At 37.6% G+C, this 18,012-nt stretch overlaps 1 protein-coding gene across 2 annotated transcripts in view; it reads right to left on the bottom strand.

The window, feature by feature from the left end:
* Positions 1–16,012, bottom strand: part of NUP54 (nucleoporin 54) — a 31,028-nt gene extending 15,016 nt beyond the window's left edge. Inside the window, exons 1-6 of one of the 2 annotated variants that reach the window (XM_028100717.2) lie at positions 15,900–16,012; positions 12,158–12,241; positions 11,917–12,063; positions 4,376–4,602; positions 2,224–2,411; positions 1,061–1,257 (exon numbers count right to left, since the gene is read on the bottom strand). In XM_028100717.2, the coding sequence (XP_027956518.1) occupies positions 1,061–1,257; positions 2,224–2,411; positions 4,376–4,602; positions 11,917–12,063; positions 12,158–12,241; positions 15,900–15,966 (910 nt within the window). In that variant the 5' untranslated portion in view covers positions 15,967–16,012. The remainder of the gene's footprint in view (positions 1–1,060; positions 1,258–2,223; positions 2,412–4,375; positions 4,603–11,916; positions 12,064–12,157; positions 12,242–15,899) is intronic. The other variant, XM_028100718.2, reaches the window with a different exon arrangement.
* Positions 16,013–18,012: the final 2,000 nt, after the last annotated feature.

Here is an 18,012-nt window from a genome sequence, read left to right as displayed (position 1 = left end):
CAAAAACATCTAACAGAAAATGGGTAAAGGACATGAGATGTTAATTCACAAAAGATACAAACATGGCTAATAAACATATAAAAATATGCTCAACTGACTAGAAATCAGGGAAATGCTAATGAAAGTAAGTGATTTTTGCATTCAGAATGGCAAAATTAAAAGAGACTGACAATCTCACTGCTGGCAAAAAAGGATCAAAATGAGAAAATATTAAAAAAGAGAAATATGAGAAAAAGACGACATTCCTGTTACAATGTGTACAACTTTCTTTGGAGAGCAATTTGGCAGTATCTAACAATACATAAAATATATATAATCTTAACTCAAAAATTTCATTACCAGAGATCTATTCTAAAATACATATCCACGTGTTCTAAGACATATTTATAGGGATGTTAATTACTGCATAGTTTATAATAATGAAAAAGTGGAAATGACATAGAAGTTAAGTGAAGTAAGGTACATCCATGGTATTCCATGTAGATTTTTAAAAAGAATATTTACTTTCATGTACTGATATGGGATGGGAAGTGCTATGAAATACTACAATTGAAAAGGCAAGTTGCAGTAAATGTACAATGCAGAATCCTTTTAAGGATTTCCATGTACATATGCCATATTAAAATCACAGATAAGGGACTAATAGAGTATAATAAATTAGTAGTAGTAGCTATTTCTGTGGAAAGGAGACAAAGAGGATCTGTAATACAGTCAATGTAGTTATGCCATTTACAATCTTTTTTGGTGAGAATACATTTATTTAGGTTTTACTTGAATGCTCAGCACAAGTTAGAAAAAAATAAAAATATTAAAAGTGAATTATCTTTGGGTAGATGGATTATGGATTATTTTTCTTTAGTTTGTCATTTCCCAACATTTCTAACAAGCATATTAGCTAGAGAATAAAAAAGCTAAATGCAAACATTCAAAACTTTGTCCCAAATTAGCAGACATGATAGACACTAGTTTTATTAATAACCAACTAACACCTTCCAAAAATAGAGGAAGCATATATACTTCTAAATCTTTAATTTCCTCAACTCTGTGACTAAAAACATACCAGCAGGAGGATTCTGTAAAAGTTGTTTGATTTGTGCAGGAGAAAGTTCAGTTCTAGTCATAGAAAGGGTTACACCAAGTTGCTGCAACTGTGTTTTTATATTAGTTTGTTCAAAATGGGCATATAGTGTTGTAGCTGGAACTCTTCTTGAAGTACCATTTGGAGAACGCTCAACAACATAAATGACAACTTCTGTCCTGGGGGAAAAATAACCAAGTTATAAAAGAGCACACAACTCATAGCTACAACTCAGTATCAGTGCAGCATGTAATTTTAGAAAGGTGCTAGCTGAATTCAGAAATTGTTGTTTTAGAAAATAGTATTCTCTTAAATCTTGCAAAATAAAGAACCTTATTTAATGTTATGTTCACTTGTAAATCAACTTAAATGATAAAAGTTAAAATGAGACAGACATATAATATTTGTAAAAGGTTTGCTTCGCTGCAAAGTCCTATGTAAATGTTACTATCTTTTCCAGCATTGAGAAGTACTTTGGAGACTCTGCTGAAGCTTATCTGATCTCAGTTATTATATCTCACTAATAATAATTCTTCTAACCCAACATATCCCAAAGTAAATGTTTTTGCAACTAAGTATGAAAATTACACAGAAGACATCAGAAGTAAATGAATCATAGTTATTATCCATGAATGAACATGAACAGTAATCAGTTAAAACTTTCCAATAACGTCTTTGTGGCCTTTGATTTGCACACACAGCCATGATTAACATTTCTTTCTGTTTCTGAATGAAAAATCTAAGGAATTATTAGCATCTGGTAAGTTAAGAACTCCAAGATTAAGGGGCGCCTGGGTGGCTCAGTCAGTTAAATGTCTGACTCTTGATTTCGGTTCAGGTCATGATCTCAGGGTTGTGAGATCAAGCCCCGCATCTGGCCTTCGCACTGGGCGTGGAGCCTGCAAAATTCTCTCTCCCCACCTCACTCTGTCCCTCCTGCCTCTGAAAAATAAATAAATATAAAATAAAATAACTCCAAGATTAAGAAAAATGTTTTTAAACAAATGTTATAAATACCGAATAATCACTAGCTGAGTAACAACATTCTAAGATTTAATTTGTGCTTTATCAACAAAAACACTATTGGATCACTCTCTTTGGACAAAGGCGCAAGGAAATAAATGGTGTATTTAATGTATACTTACTGATCATCTGGCAATGTTTTAATACCCTCTACATTTACAGTAAGGGTCTGGTTTCCTCCCAAAACTTTATGCAATGATTCTACCAACTGCTGTTGTTGGCTTCGAATATCTGTTTCTTTTTTGTTGAAAACTAAAACCACTAGCCCATCTTCATCTTTATTATTGGGCATACAACTATATCCTACTGCCTGTAGAATGACAAAAACAGTATCAAAACTATGTACAGATTTTACATCAGATGTTTAATATTAATACGTTAAATATCTGCTAAAACAGGGAAAACAGCTTAATGTCTGCTAATGAAGGAAATAATTATTCTTCCCACCACTCTGTGCCCTAGGTCATCACACAAGTATAAAGAGAAACTATTTTACCCAAGAATAATATAAACTTACAGTGAAATTAAAATTTCCTCTTCAACAGAGTAACCAAATAGCCTTCTCCTCTAAAAAACTTTGATATTCATTATTGTTGGGTGTTTCTGAACTCTGATGAAACAATTCCGCATATCATTATAAAAATGACTGCAAAACTCACGGACCAGGACCTAATTTATTTTACTATACTGACTTACAGAATGTTAAACTAAGTTTTAGATATACAAAGATATGATTACTATACTTTTTTTCTAAATATAAATACTTTAAAAGTAGAATAACACTGTCAACCTTACAATACTATAAAGAATGTCTACATCATTTTATGGTTTCATGTAATACAAAACTTTACAAAGCATGTTAGTTTTTAACATAATATTAAATATGACAGATTATACCTTTCTAAGGAATTACTCTTTTAGACAGAAGCCTTTTCTTTTGTCACCACTTATAATGCACCTTTTTAAAAAAGATTTTTTGGGGGGGGGAAGGGGAGAAGGACAGAGGGAATCTCCAGGAGACTCCCCACTGAGCAAAGAGCCCTATACAAGGTTGGATCCCGCGACTCTAAGATCATGACTTGAGCCAAAATCAAGAGTCAGATGCTTAACTAACTGAGCTACCCAGGAGCCCAATAATCCACCTTTTAAAAAAGAATTCTAGTTCTCATTTTATCACATGTATGTTATATATCAACTTAAAAAAAAGTTCTATTCAACCTATGTCCACTGTATAGCTCTTAGTCACTGAAGTATAAAATTTCAACTATATACACTTAAAAATTCTTTTTGTTAGAGTGATGAGATGGAGAGATGTTCTTTAGTAAGATAAGCTAGTAACTTTTTGTTGTTTAACCATGTCGAGAAGGGTCTGATCCTTAGCCTTGCAGCTCCAAACACAAGCTTACGTACATATTGACTAGAGACTGACACAGGCAACAAAAAGTTTTTTTTTTTTTTTTTTGCCACTGAAATGTGGCTAGGGTGCCTCGGTGGCTCAGTCGGTTGAATGTCTGACTCCTGGTTTTGGCTCAGGTCAGGATCTTAGGGTCGTGGGATCCAGCCCCAAGTCAGGCTCCGCCGTACTCGGAGAATCTGCTTGGGATTCTCTCGTTCCCTCTGCCCCCCGCACACATGTGCTCTCTCTAGAAAATTATTAAATACATCTTAAAAAAAAAAGTAGCTGAAGTATAAACTGGATTGCAATACATTAGTTATTAAAAATATGCCATCAAGTCGACCTAAATACTCTTGACTGGCTGATGAAACAATCTCTGAGAAGCCAAATTCAAATGAGAAGGTTGTTTGGTAGGCATGGAATCAGAAAGAAAAAGATTATACTGTTTTAATGGCTTTAGCATCCAGTTATAATAGTGACAACAGAATTATACATGCCAAACAGAACATACAGTCTGTCTGCTGGCTAGGGTATACATTCCTCGACAATGTTACATGAGTATCACCGAATTCTAGTTTTGGGTCTCCACTTTATAGATGCCAAGCAGACCACTCCCCTTCTGTTAACATTTTTTCCTGTTTTAAATTACATTCTGATCATACCGTCCTTCATTCATACTCTGGTCACCTTCAATCACATATACGTAAGAAATCACTTCAATTTAATAACGTCTATATCTTTAAAACAAAAGTATAATTGTACCATATTCAAGGAGTACTAAAGACCAAGCAATTGTTTCCTTCGTATTATTTTAATCCAAATATCACATTCTCTCTTACACACACTCTTCAAGTGAGGATCAAAAGAAATACTAATACCTTAAATCGGCAAAAGGGATTTTCTTGTGTGAATTCCACTGGTGGAATGTTATTGTTGAAATATCCTTTTCCTGTTCCCCAAAAGGCCTGCAGCTGATTCCATTTTGCTAAAATAGCATCCCTCTCATCTCCCAACAGCGTTGGAGCAGAAAGAGCACTTGCAGTATTTATCAGTTGGCTGGACTGTGTAGGAGCTTGTGTGGGCTGACTGAAGAGACCACCTAATGCTAGAAATGTACCCCGTAATTAGTATTTCAAAACAAAAGAATGCATCAATTCAGATCCTAGGTATGGTAGGCCGAATAATGCCCCTTCCCCCCATCATGTCCACATCCTATCCCCAGAACCTGTAAATATGTTACTTTACACAGCAGAAGAAACTTTGTAGATGTGATGAAATTAAGAGATTGAGTTCAGACTATCCTGGATTATCACTAAGTGGGCTCAACACAATCATAAAGGTCCTGAGGAGGGAAAGGGGAAGTCAAGAGTCAAAGTGAGACGTGAAGATGAAGGAAGGGGCTGGCTACAAGCCAGGAAATGCGGGGAGAGAGACTAAAAGCTGGATAAGGCCAGGGAATGGATTCTCCCTTAGAGCCTCAAGAAGTAACATGGCCCTGCCAACACCTTGATGTTAGCCCAGTGAAACCCATTTCTGAATTTCTGATCTCCAGAACTATAGGATAATAAATTTGTATTGTTTTAATACACTAAGTCTGTGATACTTTGTTATGGCAACATTAGGAAACTAATATACTAGGACAATTCTTATAATGTTAAACTTAACTTTTCTAACGATTATCTTCTTAATACAAGTAATTCCATTGCCAGTACACTAGTTGGATTCATATTAGACCCACATTAAAAAAATGCATATGGATATAAGGAAAAGTAAAGTTTGTGAAGTTGCAGAACTGGTTTTTAAACCTTAATTGCTATTACATGTGTGTAATAAATACAAATTGGAGGACACAAAATAAGCAAAAAGAATCATTATATCATTGTTTTATCCGTATCAACTTAATCACTTTTCCTTCTCTTACTACAAAGAAATACATAGTAAAAAGAACAACAAATGAACTAAATCATTAGGATTCTAAGCTAAAAGCTTTAGCAGGCCGTGTAGCTTTGGGTAAGTCACTTAACTTCTCTGTGCTTACAATTTCTCCAACAGAAAAGGTAAAGTTGTTAGATCAGATCAGTATCTCCAAAGTGGGAGGTTAAGTATCCCCAGTACATGAAATTATAGCTGTCAGGCAACAGTTGAGTCACTAAATGGACTAATTCACAGAACAAAAAGTTATCTTTTAATTATCTGATAATGTATTTTAAAAGTTTCAGTTTGGTACTAGTCTGCCTTTAATGACTCACAACACCTGCTTATCTCACATTTTACCAAAGGAAAGCATAAGTCTAAGGCTTAGAGCTTAAGGCAAAAGTATTAGCTAGAATCTATTAACATTATTACATTTTGTGTACTTAATTTCGGTTATCCTGTTACAGCAGATGATACCGGCTTTCCAAAATTTATAGCAGTAATACAAATCTTCCTTTTAAAATAAATAGGTAATGTTTAAAAGAAAACTGACTTAAAATTCTTAATAATACAAATGGTATAGAGATAAGAGAAAAACCACGAATACCAAAATGCTCTGAGTTTTAGGGCCACTATATTAGATGATATTTAACTTTTCTTTCAGATCTAAAGGTTCTAAGTACCACAAGGTCATTGGGGCTGCTACAGGGCTAGAGAGGGTCTCTTATTATCCTCCAGATGAATAGTATTAATTTCCAAATGGGAACATATAAAAATTGTAGAGAACTGGACTAGAAGCCAGAAGACTTGAATCCTGGTCATTATAAGCTCATAAGCTATTTATTGTAGGGGCGCCTGGGGGGCTCAGTGGGTTAAGCGTCTGCCTTTGGCTCAGGTCGTGATCCCAGGTCCTGGGACTGAGCCCCACGTAGGGCTCCCTGCTCCGCGGGGCGCCTGCTTCTCCCTCTGCTTCTATCCCTCTCCCTACTTGTGCTCTCAAATAAATAAAATTGTAAAAAAAATAAATAAATAAATAAATAAGCTATCTATTGTAGCATTGGCCAAGAAATTCCTAGGCTTTATCTCTTCAGCTTTTAAATGAGATAAATTATGATCTGGACTGATTTACACTGAGCTTCCTTTTTACACTTCAAACTAGATTACAGCAATACTAATCTACTCAGAGTTCACTAGGTGGAAGGCACTGAGGAACTCAAATTACAAAACCCAATACACTCTTTTCAAACCTTAGTGTATTAGACTTCTCATACCTTTCTAAATTCTCAGGGCCCTCATGCTGTTGATTATTGCTTAGCTCCCAAAGAAAATCTTCAACTTTCACTGAACACACATCCTCCTTGAAAAGCTCTTTTCCTTTACATTTCCTGACAATATATAGTCTGTCCTGGTTTTATATACCATACATACATACGTTCATTCATTCAACAAATACTTATTGAGTATCCACTAAATATCAGACACAGAGCTAAATACTAAGGACAGAGTGGTAAACAAACTGAGCAAATCAAATAAATAGTAACAACTGTGATAAGTCCCTCAGAGAAATACAGAGGTCATCAGAGTACTAAATGGGGGAGCTAATCAAGTGGGGGGCGGGAGGTCAAGGGAAGGCTGCTCTGCTCCACTAGAAATTCACTAAGGCATAAAGGAAGCAGTCAGCCAGGCCATGATGTAGGGGCAAAGATGAACAGCATGGGCAAATCTCTGGTAAAGAGGAGGAGGAAGATGAACCAGCAGAAGCAATAAAGAGTACTAAACAATTAGGTAAGAAAAAAATAGACCAGGTTATCGAAGTTAAGGGCTCATATTGGCCAAAACTGACAATCTGAGCATCAAAAAAAAAAAGAATGCAACCAACTCAAGCACATTCGATTTCTTAAAACCTTTGCATTCAGAATTATATTTTTTAAAAGATAAAAAATTTTTAAAAACCTCAATTCCTTGGACACCACTGCAAATAATCGGGCCACCAACAACTTCTTTACAAAAACTGTCAATTAAAAAGAATTTCGCCTGCCTTTCCTCTACAAATTATGTTTCAGGGTGACCAAGCAATCTTGTGGGATGATTAAAAACTTCCTTTTACAGAAGAATTTTAGTGTGGAAGGGAGGGCAGAGTTAGGAAATCACCATTTTGCAACTCCTAATAAAATAACTGACTGAGGCAATGATCATCAATGAATGAAACCATTAAGTTAAAGGCTGATGGGGAACTTTATAAGACAGATTGGCTGTCACTCCCCCAAACCCACTGATCAATCTTAGCATCACCAAAAGAGGGATACACCTTTTAATGTGATGCAGTATGAAGTACACTGCACAACTGGCAAAGTATCCATGCCAAAAAGTCAAACTTGAATCTAATGAAGTACCTAAAGCTAACTTCATTTACCAGAAAAATGGGGGATAAAGTTGAATGATACTACAAGGAAACAAATCTACAATTGGGGACGTCTGTAGGGCCAGGACAACTGGCCCAGTCTCTCCAACAATTCTTGAGGGGGGAAAAAGGAGTGGGGAACTCTCTATACTAAAAAGAAACTTGAGGGGCGCCTGGGTGGCTCAGTTGGTTGTGTCCGACTCCTGATTTCAGCTCAGGTCATGATCTCAGGGTTGTGAGACCCAGCTCTGCATGTGGAGCCTGCTTAAGATTCTCTCTCACCCTCTCTCTCCCTCACCCCCGACATGCTTTCTTGTTCTAAAAAAAAAAGACCTTGAGATATGATAACAAGAAAATGAATGTGGGGATCTTGTTTGGATCATGATTTGAATAAACCAGCCTTAATGAAACATATGGGGAAATATGATTAAGGACTAGGTATTAGATGATACCAAGGAATTATTAATGGTGAATTGGAATGAAGTCCAAGTTTTTAAAGAGAGAAGCACAGTAAAGTGAGGGTGAAAGGACATGTTGGGATTTGCTTTAAAATACTTCAGCAATCAAAAAAAGAAGTGGGGGGCAAGGAGATAGATAAAACAAGTATGGCAAATTCTGACTTGCTGAATCTATTCAGTAGACTATGGGGTCATTTTACTCTTTTGTGTATTAAATTTTTCATGTAAGTGAAGAAAGTAAGTATTCATTGGATTTGAGAGGATTAATGATCTGTTTGAGTAAAGAAAACAGAATCCAGATCAGTGTGGGCTAAGAGGTAACAGAAGACAACAGAAGGGGATCCCCTTTTCCATAACTATTTCATGTAGTTTATGAAGAGGAGAAGAGAACAGCAACTGAAGTGTGATGTGAGATTAAAGTTTTGTTTTGTGGTTACTGTTTTAAGAAAAAGGAAACTTCAGGTTGTTTAAATGTAGATAAGAAGGATCTTTGGGGAGAGAACTTGAAGACTATTTTGGGGAGAGGGGTATTGCTGAAAAGAATAATCAACAGTACAAGGGTCGCTTGGAAGAATGCGATCCAGAGCACAGGTGAAAAGGGAAAAAGGATGAGTACAGAGGGCGGCAGATAAACAGATCTGGTAGTGGGAGACTGAAGGAACTGCAATGAGGGATTTTATTTTCTTTTTGAAGTGGAGGTCAAGGCCATCTGCTAAAAATAAGAATAGAGAAATCTGAGATTTGGAGAGAATAAAGGTTTAACTGTTACAGAAGGTGGGAGAATAAATTAAATAAACTTCTAAGGATTACCAGGCAATGTTGAGGCCCCAACTTAAGTCAGTGATTAAGAATTTAGAGGTATTATTCAATCTTTTGTATTGCGTGATTTTTCTCAAGCAGTATCGGATAGACAGTTGGGCTTTCACCCGCTTGGGATTTTTTTTACCCCCTCAGGCACATGATACAATGACAAGAAATTTTAGCATTTGGCAACCAGTGACTGAAATGGAAGGACATGGAATCTAAGCTAATTAGAGAGGTTAGTGAAGACAAGAAGGAGCTGATGGAAGAACAGAAAATGTTCTAAATGGTCTAATGGGCTAAATGAAAATATCACTGATCTAAAGACCTAATGAGGTCTAGGAACAGCTATATTCGAAGTACTTAAAAAGGCAGGCTAAAAGAACAATAGGTTGTGGGATGGTCACACCAGTGATTTTGAAATTAGAACGTTTTCAGATGTCACCAAGGTCCAGGGTAAGAATTGTTTAAGAGAAATGGAAGGTTTTTGGAATAAAAGGTAGATGGCATGACTGTTTGAATATTTGGCATGTGATGTTTAAATAACCCAGATAGATAGAAGTTGAAAAGAAAAGGAAGACTAACAGCCAGTTGCCAAAGTTTTCAATGAATAAGAAGTACCGTCCAGGAAGTCAGCAGCTGAGATTAGACATATCACAGACAGTATAACCAGACAGCAAGCATCTCATACAAGCAGGGGTTTTAAAAATAAGGCAACAGCTCCATAATCTTTGCAGATTAAACTCAAAACTCCCTACAGCAGCAGGTCCCAATGTCATTATGATATGCCATGCAATGCTTTTGTCAGTTATCCCCTCTACTTGGAATACCCTCTTCTGAATTTATCCAACTAATTCTTTCAAGATTCAGCTCTTCTTTTGTATTCCACAACACCCTGTAGGGGTTCATTTTAGTGCTTTCACATTACATATGTATTTTGTATAACTGGATGTTTATTATTCTAATTAAATATTTGTTATTCTGTCTCCTTGTAGGCTATTAGCAGGAAATTGTGGCTTTCAACCTTATATTACCAGTACCTGACATACAACATACAGTCAGTAAGTGGCTGCTAATAATTGAATAAGCCCCTTTATTCTGCAAATGAATAAAATCAAATTCAATTTCCCATTTTTCCTAATGAAAGTAAGTGTAACTATGATAACTGAGAATTGGAGAGACTATTTCAAGAAACAAACAAACAAAAAGTTCACTTTCCCCTTTTTCTCCTAAAGTACTTGGATTTCCAACAAAGAGAAATGACCGAAATACTAGAAAGAAGAATTGAGACTACTATTCTCTTTGTCCTATTGGCTAGACAATTCCTGAAATTCATGTTTAATAAACTAATAATCTTCAATAACTGAGTAGGATGAATTTTAGCCAATCAATCAAGTTACCTAAGAACAATGAAATGAAAGTGATTTTAAGAGGTAGCAGACTGGAAAAGTGAAAAGAGCATTAGGTAGGAAGTCAAAGAACTTGAATTTATGTTTCTATCCTACATCTTGGGAGGTCTATGGAAGAGTCACAATCTCTGTTTCCTCTCTTCACCTATAAAATGGAGGTAAGAAGAGTACTATTTCATAGGGTTCTTGTGAGAATCAAATAAATTAATCCATACAAGATAACCCTGGAGCATACTGCCTTATCAGCTATCAAAGACTAATTCTAAGCTTGTGTCAAAGGACTTGGAAGCCAAGCCGAAGAGGCTTGTATCTTTGGCCAAAAATGGAACAATTTAAGTATCAATAAGGATAATAACTGCAACAGATTAAAAAATACCAAAGAGCTGAAATACTTAAGTTCCTAACATTAAATAAAAATTAATTGGTCTCCTTTGGAGAATCATAGAGAACCAACTCTTTATTTTGAAAACTAATTATAAATATGGAAAGAATCAACCAAATAGTAGATAAAGTTTCTCTTTATAAAAGTATTCTAACAAATACATGGAAAAAGAGTCACAGGGTCAGAATAATACCATTTTGCAACCCCTGATAAATTAATGGATCGAAGTAATGATCACCAACAGCCGCTGCTAACACGACAAAGAATAGACACGACTGACATTACATACCTCTTGATAAAGAATGCAATACGACCTATAGTCTTGCAACCCAACAAAACACTGAACCAGCAACATAAATAGGTACCTACATCCAACCCAATTTACAAGAAACATGAAGACAACGAAATATGTTAAACTATACCACAGGAATGCAATCCAGTAAAGTCCTGACTTGAAAAATTCTGTATGACAAGTATCTCATTTCTTTAACAAACTGGGGAAAAAAAAAAAAGAGGGCTAACAGGGGAACTTACAAAGGTTTAAGACAAATAAAACTAAACAATAATGCTTGCACACTTACATGACAAAACTATAAAGTAAAGTAAAGTAAAGAACAGGTCACCATGAAAGAGGACGATCGTTCCTCTGACAGGGAAGTGACCGTGAGCGCAATGTGGAGGGCTTCTCAAGCGGCTGGCCAGAGGCCACCTCCTGACATAGGCAGTGGTTACAAGGGTGTTCACCTTGATATAATTCATTAAGCTGTACTTTTGTGCAGTTTTCTTTTTTGTGTTACTTTTAACAACAGGGAAAATTTAAACAATGCTATTACACACAGAGGCTTTATAATCCTGATCCTGTCAATCACTCTTCTCCCCACTTGCTATCTTCATATATAAACATGAGAAGTAGCTTTTGGAGTCTTGTGGAACATAATATTGATAAATCTTCGAAAAAAGAGATATCCATTAAAGCGTTTTGACCAGTGCACTCAATGTTAGCTATATGTCACAGTTTTATATTTGAAGTAAGATGAAGGCCTCTTATACTTACTAGTTTGCTGTTGCTGCTGCTGTGTATTAAATCCTCCAAATCCCAGTCCAGTTCCCAAACCAGTACCTAAACCAGTACTACTTCCAGTTGTTGTGCCAAAACCAGTACCAAAGCCAAAACCTTTGTTCTGAGTACCACCGAAGAGTCCTTTGAAGGAAAAATGTAAATTGCAAAAGTTAAAAAAAAAAAATCTGCTCTCTAGCTCATTCACTTCTACAAATGACTTCAGATGTCCTCTTACCAGTAGTGCCTGTGTTAGCTGGAGCAGAAAAGCTGAATGCAGAACCTGCCGCTGTAGATGTTGTCCCAAATCCTCCAAACCCACCTAATTTAAAAAGGACAAATAAAACAGAAAGGAAGAATCTTTTGTATACATAACTAATTTCTTTCTTGAATTATTTTATATCATTGCTACGTAAAAAGACAAAATATTTTGATCTAATTTTTCCTTTCTCTACTTTCAACTTCAATTTTTTAAACTATACTACTAATCAAGAAGTCAATGTTGCAAGAAATAAGTGACTAAGTATTTAAAATAGAAATACCACAATGCAATATATACCCTTCAACTAAAGGGCCGATTAACAGTTACAGGTGATAAAACATGTTAAGCCTATTACCATGCTTAACAAACTCTAAAATGATTATGCATGTACTTTCTAGAGTAGGAGGTGCAAATTCAAATGCCTACAAGATTTAGGCTGAGAACATTAATAAGTGAAACAGACAACATGAATAGTTTTTAAAACTGGCAGGAGTTTCTAAATTCCAGCAGGTTACTGCTACGGGAGAATGGTAGTTTAGTAATGTTGTATATTCCTATTTTTCCCAAGAGAAACAGAAGATCTAGATTTTCTACATGAAATTTACAGAATTTTAAACCCTAATTCAATTTTTTTTGGGGGGGGACAACAAATTCAAACGTTTTTAAAATAGTGTGTCAAACAGATCATACTGGCAGACTGTGGTGCCAGTTTGCAACTTTGGCTTTGGTGAATTAACTTATATTCTCTTTTAGCTTATGTTTCTACTTAGTCTTCATGAAAACTTAGAAACTTTTCAAAGGAAACATAATGAACTCCCTTTCTTGAAGGAAGAGATAAGGGGAAACCCCCCCAAGTGGAAGGCAGCGGTAAGGAAGGAGAGCAGAACTAGCACAGCTTTCTGCACTAGTCTGGCAACTGACGGATACGCAAATTTCATTTTTAGGTAAGTTTAGAAATGAAACTCATCTTAACCATATGTAACTTCACATATGAATGGGATGGAATGTAGCCAATCTAATACTGTTTTTTTTTCTTATTGTCAGTTTTTACCTGATTACCAATGTGGTGCCAAAAAGACTTTTACGAAAAATATTTGAACCGTTAGTGCTGAATTATGCCACAGTTTTTTGCAATTCTAACTTTTAATCTCATATATTTCTAGTAAAAGAGACAGATTCATGTTACATAAAAGATATAAGAAGGAAAAAACCCCAACCCTCTGATGTTCATCATATAATTTTGATTTGGAAAATTACTTAAGAATAGACTGCATGTTGTAGCCATAACCAAATACTCTATTTTCTTGTAGGTTCTATTTGCAGTTTTGGAAACCGTAAACATTTTCATTAAAAAAAAAATCACCTAAAAGTATAGAACATTGTTCTCAGTCTTTTTCATTATTCTTCCCTCCTACAGAAAAACTACTGATATATTCTGAATTGGCTACACAGTATTAGTGTCTTATCATGCTTAATACCAAAAATGTTTATTAGTAATAGTGGATCTGCAAAGATACAAAATAAACAAGAATTTCTATCATCCCTTTGCTGAAGTCTCAGTTAATGAACATATATAAAAGTGGTTAAAATACAGTTATATTATCACAACTCAATACTTAACAATGATAACTCCACATGAACATGAAATCAAGCAAATACCAACAGGTTGATTTATTGTTGTTGAATTACAAGCTGGGTGGCTCTGTTCGGAAACACAAATTTCAAAATAATGTTGTTTTACCCAGTGCCAATTTTAAGCAAACAGGGAATAATAAACATACCAATGACAGTGATACATGATCACTTAAAATATACCTTAACGATAATGGACAGTTTTATCTTTGGAATCCAAGGTTTCAAGTATTCTTCAAAATGTTTCAAATCAGATGCCAAGGTGATATTCGCACTGCAGTAACAAATACTGCACAAATACTCAAATAAATTTTAGGGAATAAATAATGTTTACCAAATGCATATAATTGGCATGGGCAGAAGTAGAATAATGTAAGAGAATATGGACAATAAATTCATATACGAGCAGCAGAGGAACAAGACTTTTCTATAGGATAACTATATGAAGTACACACAGACCTATTTTAAATTGATATACACATATATACACATTATAGTTTGTGTTTTGCAAATTTCCAATGAGCTTCAACCTATATAGATACTAAAATCTTCATTTTTTTTTTAACGCAAAGATGTCTAGCCTACCTACTAGAACTCAATGCTATCTGACAATAAATTAAGTTGCTCTGCTCATTTCTCAAAAAATCCAGCAAAAAATTGGGGGCTTTTTCTATAATTACATACCTTATAGAAATGTATCCTAATCTGCTGAGTGGATCAAAGAAATACATTATTGTTGTTATACACCTTAAAAAAACAAGACAGGATACTGCTGTTCGTATAAGACTTGTTTCTCTTGGGAAACACAAGGACAATCAAATGAAATTCCAATGAAAGATGCAGGAAAAATGAAAAAAAAAAAAAATGACTGCAGGAGTCCAAGAATCCCAGAGAAATGGGCCTGACTGCTGAGCTTCTATTTTGGAAGAGATATGTAACAATTTGGAAAACATATTCTACTCAAAATAATAATCCATTCCAAATTCTTGTCACTTGGAAGGTATATTCTGTTCAATCAAATTCAAGTTTAACAAAGGAACGTTATAACTTGCAAGACTTCTTAATACCAAATCTTTTAAGATAGTCAAAACTGGATACAAATGTTTTTGATTCGACACTAGAAAATGAATTTCCTTTCTTCATTAGACAAGTCGCTGTTCTTTCCAAAACTAGGAACCACAAAATATTCTTGGACTCCAGCTCCCGACATTCGTTACACATACGACCCGCAGTATCTACCTGCACTTGCCAGACTGTTACCAAAATTGAACGGAGTCGCCGAGGTAGTAGAAACACCGAAATTCCCAATATTAAAGTTCACTGCAGGATTAGCAGTTAATCCGAAACCCCCAAAATTAAACCCACTGGCGGTGGAGTTGGCAGTCTCAAGCCCACCAAATCCTGATAGGCGTGTAGGCAAAGAAACAAACAAAATTTTAAAACGGGGGAGGGGAAAGAAAAGAAAAAGAAAGCAAGATAAGGATTAGAAGAGTCAGCAGGTTTTACAGAAGGGAACAAAGACAAACCTTGACTTAGCTCCAAACGAGTTAAGAAAGCGCAGGTGGGGACAGGAGAGAGGAGCAGGAGCGTCAAGTCCCCGCGGCAAGAACCAAAGGGCCAGCACCGAAGGAGCCGCAGGGCAGCGCCCGCGGCTCCCCACCCCTCACCTCGCCGAGCCCAGCAGAGGGAGCCGAGCAAGCGTTCCCGCCGGTCCCGGAGGCTGAGGTGAGGAGGGCAGGGCGGGTCTCCCGCAATGGGAAAGAGGAGCCGCCCTCCAGTCATTCCGAGAAGGGCTCCCCGGCGGCGGGAAGCGACCCCCAGAAGGACAGGGCCCTGCGGGGACCCACGCACAGCGTGAGAGCCACAGGCTGGGCCTCGAATTCCCCCGCGGCCTCCTCAGGAGCCGCCTGGGCCCACTTTGCCGCCGCCGCCGCCGCCGCCCGCCCTTTCCCGAAACACCTAAAATCCCCAAGCAGCCAGGAGATCCCTCCGCCCCCAGGATCCCCGAACTGGAGAATCTCGGACCGAGGGGGTGGACCGGAGGGCTCCCTTTCTCCCCGGGAGAAGGTCCGGGAGGATCACTCACCCGCGGGGGCTGCGGTAGCTGCAGCGGTGCCAGAAGTGCCCGAGGGAGCCCCAAAGTTGAAGGCCATGTCGCGGGAGCAGGGGACCAAAGCGCTGCTCCCGCGACACTCGGTGCACTCGGCTTTTCAGTCCCGCGAGTAAACTGCCTTCGGATTCGGGGGTTCCGCCTCTTTTCTGGCCTAGCCTAAGAGGCCGGAACGGCGGAAAGGCGCAGGGGGCGGGGGTTGGAGCGGGAACGCCCCCGGTCCCGCCAGCTTCCGGGGGCTTAGTGGCTTCACGTGGTGTGGGGCGTCGCGAGCGTGGGGAAATGCTGCGAGTTCGCGGGGGAGTGCCGTCGGAAACCCCTTAAAAGCTGCCTTAGGGAGGACCCTTGGAAAAGGTGTGCGTGCGGTTGAATACGAATGTGTAATGAGGACCGGGTAGGAAGGCCAAATCCTCATCTCCGTAGTGTAGAGCGATGGATAATGCTAAAACTCATGAAAATAGACGAAGCATCCTGTTATCTAGTCATGGGGATAAATTTAAAAAAAGGGGGGGTTAACAGAGGTGCCTTTGAGAATGGTATCTGTTTAGGTTCCTTTTTTTTTTCATAACAAATCCTATAGAATTATTTGATTCTTAAACCTATGTGCTTGTATACTTTAATAAAAATTAAAATAAGCCATTGTGTCTATCAAAATGACAAATCCTTGGACCTAGCTACTTCTAGGAATTTTATAAATGGACAAAATTATGGACTACAAGGTTGTTGGTTACAGCATTGTGTATAATAACAAGTGACTGGAAACAAACGGGTTTGCTTAAATAGTTGCATTTATATAAAGGAATACTATTCAGACATGAAATGGGAACAGTAAAGCTCTTTGCGTACTGAAAAGAAAGATCTCAAAGATGTATCACATAAAAAACAATTAGAATACTGTCTGTGGTATGCTACAACTTTGGTGATGGAAGAAAGGGTTAGAATATATAATACACATTCTTGTATAAAATATTCCTGGAAAGATATATATAAAAAAGTGAGTAACATCGTTGCCTCTGGGAAGATGAACTGGGTTATCTGGGAGATGGGTGGAGGAAGACTTTTCACTATAAACCCCTTTTATGCTTTTTGAAAATGTAAACGGTTTACCTACTCAAAAAAATTAAATCACGCCAGTAGTGGTAATTGCAGGAGTCCCAGTGAGAGTGCTGACGCAGGGAAGAGGACAGCGGGAAGGGAGACAGGAGCAGATGGACTTGATGATTGATGGGATCCGGAGGGAAGGGAAAATAGTCTAGCAAGAATCCCTGGTTTCAGGCTTGTACAACTGGGTGGATTGTGATGCCATTCCCCAGTAATGGGAATTTGGAAGAAGACAAGAAAAAATGAATTCCTTTTTTTTGCTTTCTGGATTTGAGGACAATCTGGCGGAGGATATCCAGCAGGTGTTTGGTATGTGCAGCTGAGGTTGAACCCAGACCCGTGTTTCGGCTGTAAGTGTTTAGGTTGTAATTGAAGTCAGGGAGTCAATGGAATTGTCAGGAAGAGTTATCAAGTGAGAAGAGGTTGCAGCTGAGCACAGGTATTAAGAAGCGAGCAAACAGCCCTCAAAAGCCTGAGAGAGCATGGCCAGAGAGCTGGGAGAACCCTCAGAGTGAAATCACAGAAATGATGGAAGGGGAGAAGGATCGGGGATGAAAAAGAACGGGTGAATATTTCTTCCATAGGAAGCCTTCTCTGACCACCCTTTCTAAAATAGCACATTCCAGTCCTGTCACTGTGGCTTCTTAAATATTCTTAGTACTTACCACCACCTGTTTATTGCTTCCCGCATTTAATATAACCTCCACGAGGACAGGGAACTCTTTTGTTGTTGTTTTGTTTTTAACTGGTTGTATCCCTACTGCTAGCAGTGTCTGCCCCCGAGACAGACCTTATTAAATACCGTGGAATGGGTGAATGAGTTCCGTGATATGTCCCTCTCCTGTATTCATCTCCTTCATCTCCCTGTATTCATCTCCTTCATCTCCTAAAGTCTTAAGCATTTCTAAAACCCTTCATCTCCAATGCCATCTCCCCGATTCCAGTCACCATAATCTTTTGCCTAGACCAGGGATTAGCAAATGATGGC

The sequence above is a fragment of the Eumetopias jubatus genome, unplaced genomic scaffold (genome assembly GCF_037043125.1).
Source record: "Eumetopias jubatus isolate StellerSeaLion01/CBP00866 unplaced genomic scaffold, mEumJub1_p1.0 scaffold_2, whole genome shotgun sequence".
NCBI lineage: Eukaryota > Metazoa > Chordata > Mammalia > Carnivora > Otariidae > Eumetopias > Eumetopias jubatus.
Note: the sequence above shows the minus strand (reverse complement) of the source record. Positions and strands in the feature narration are given on the sequence as shown.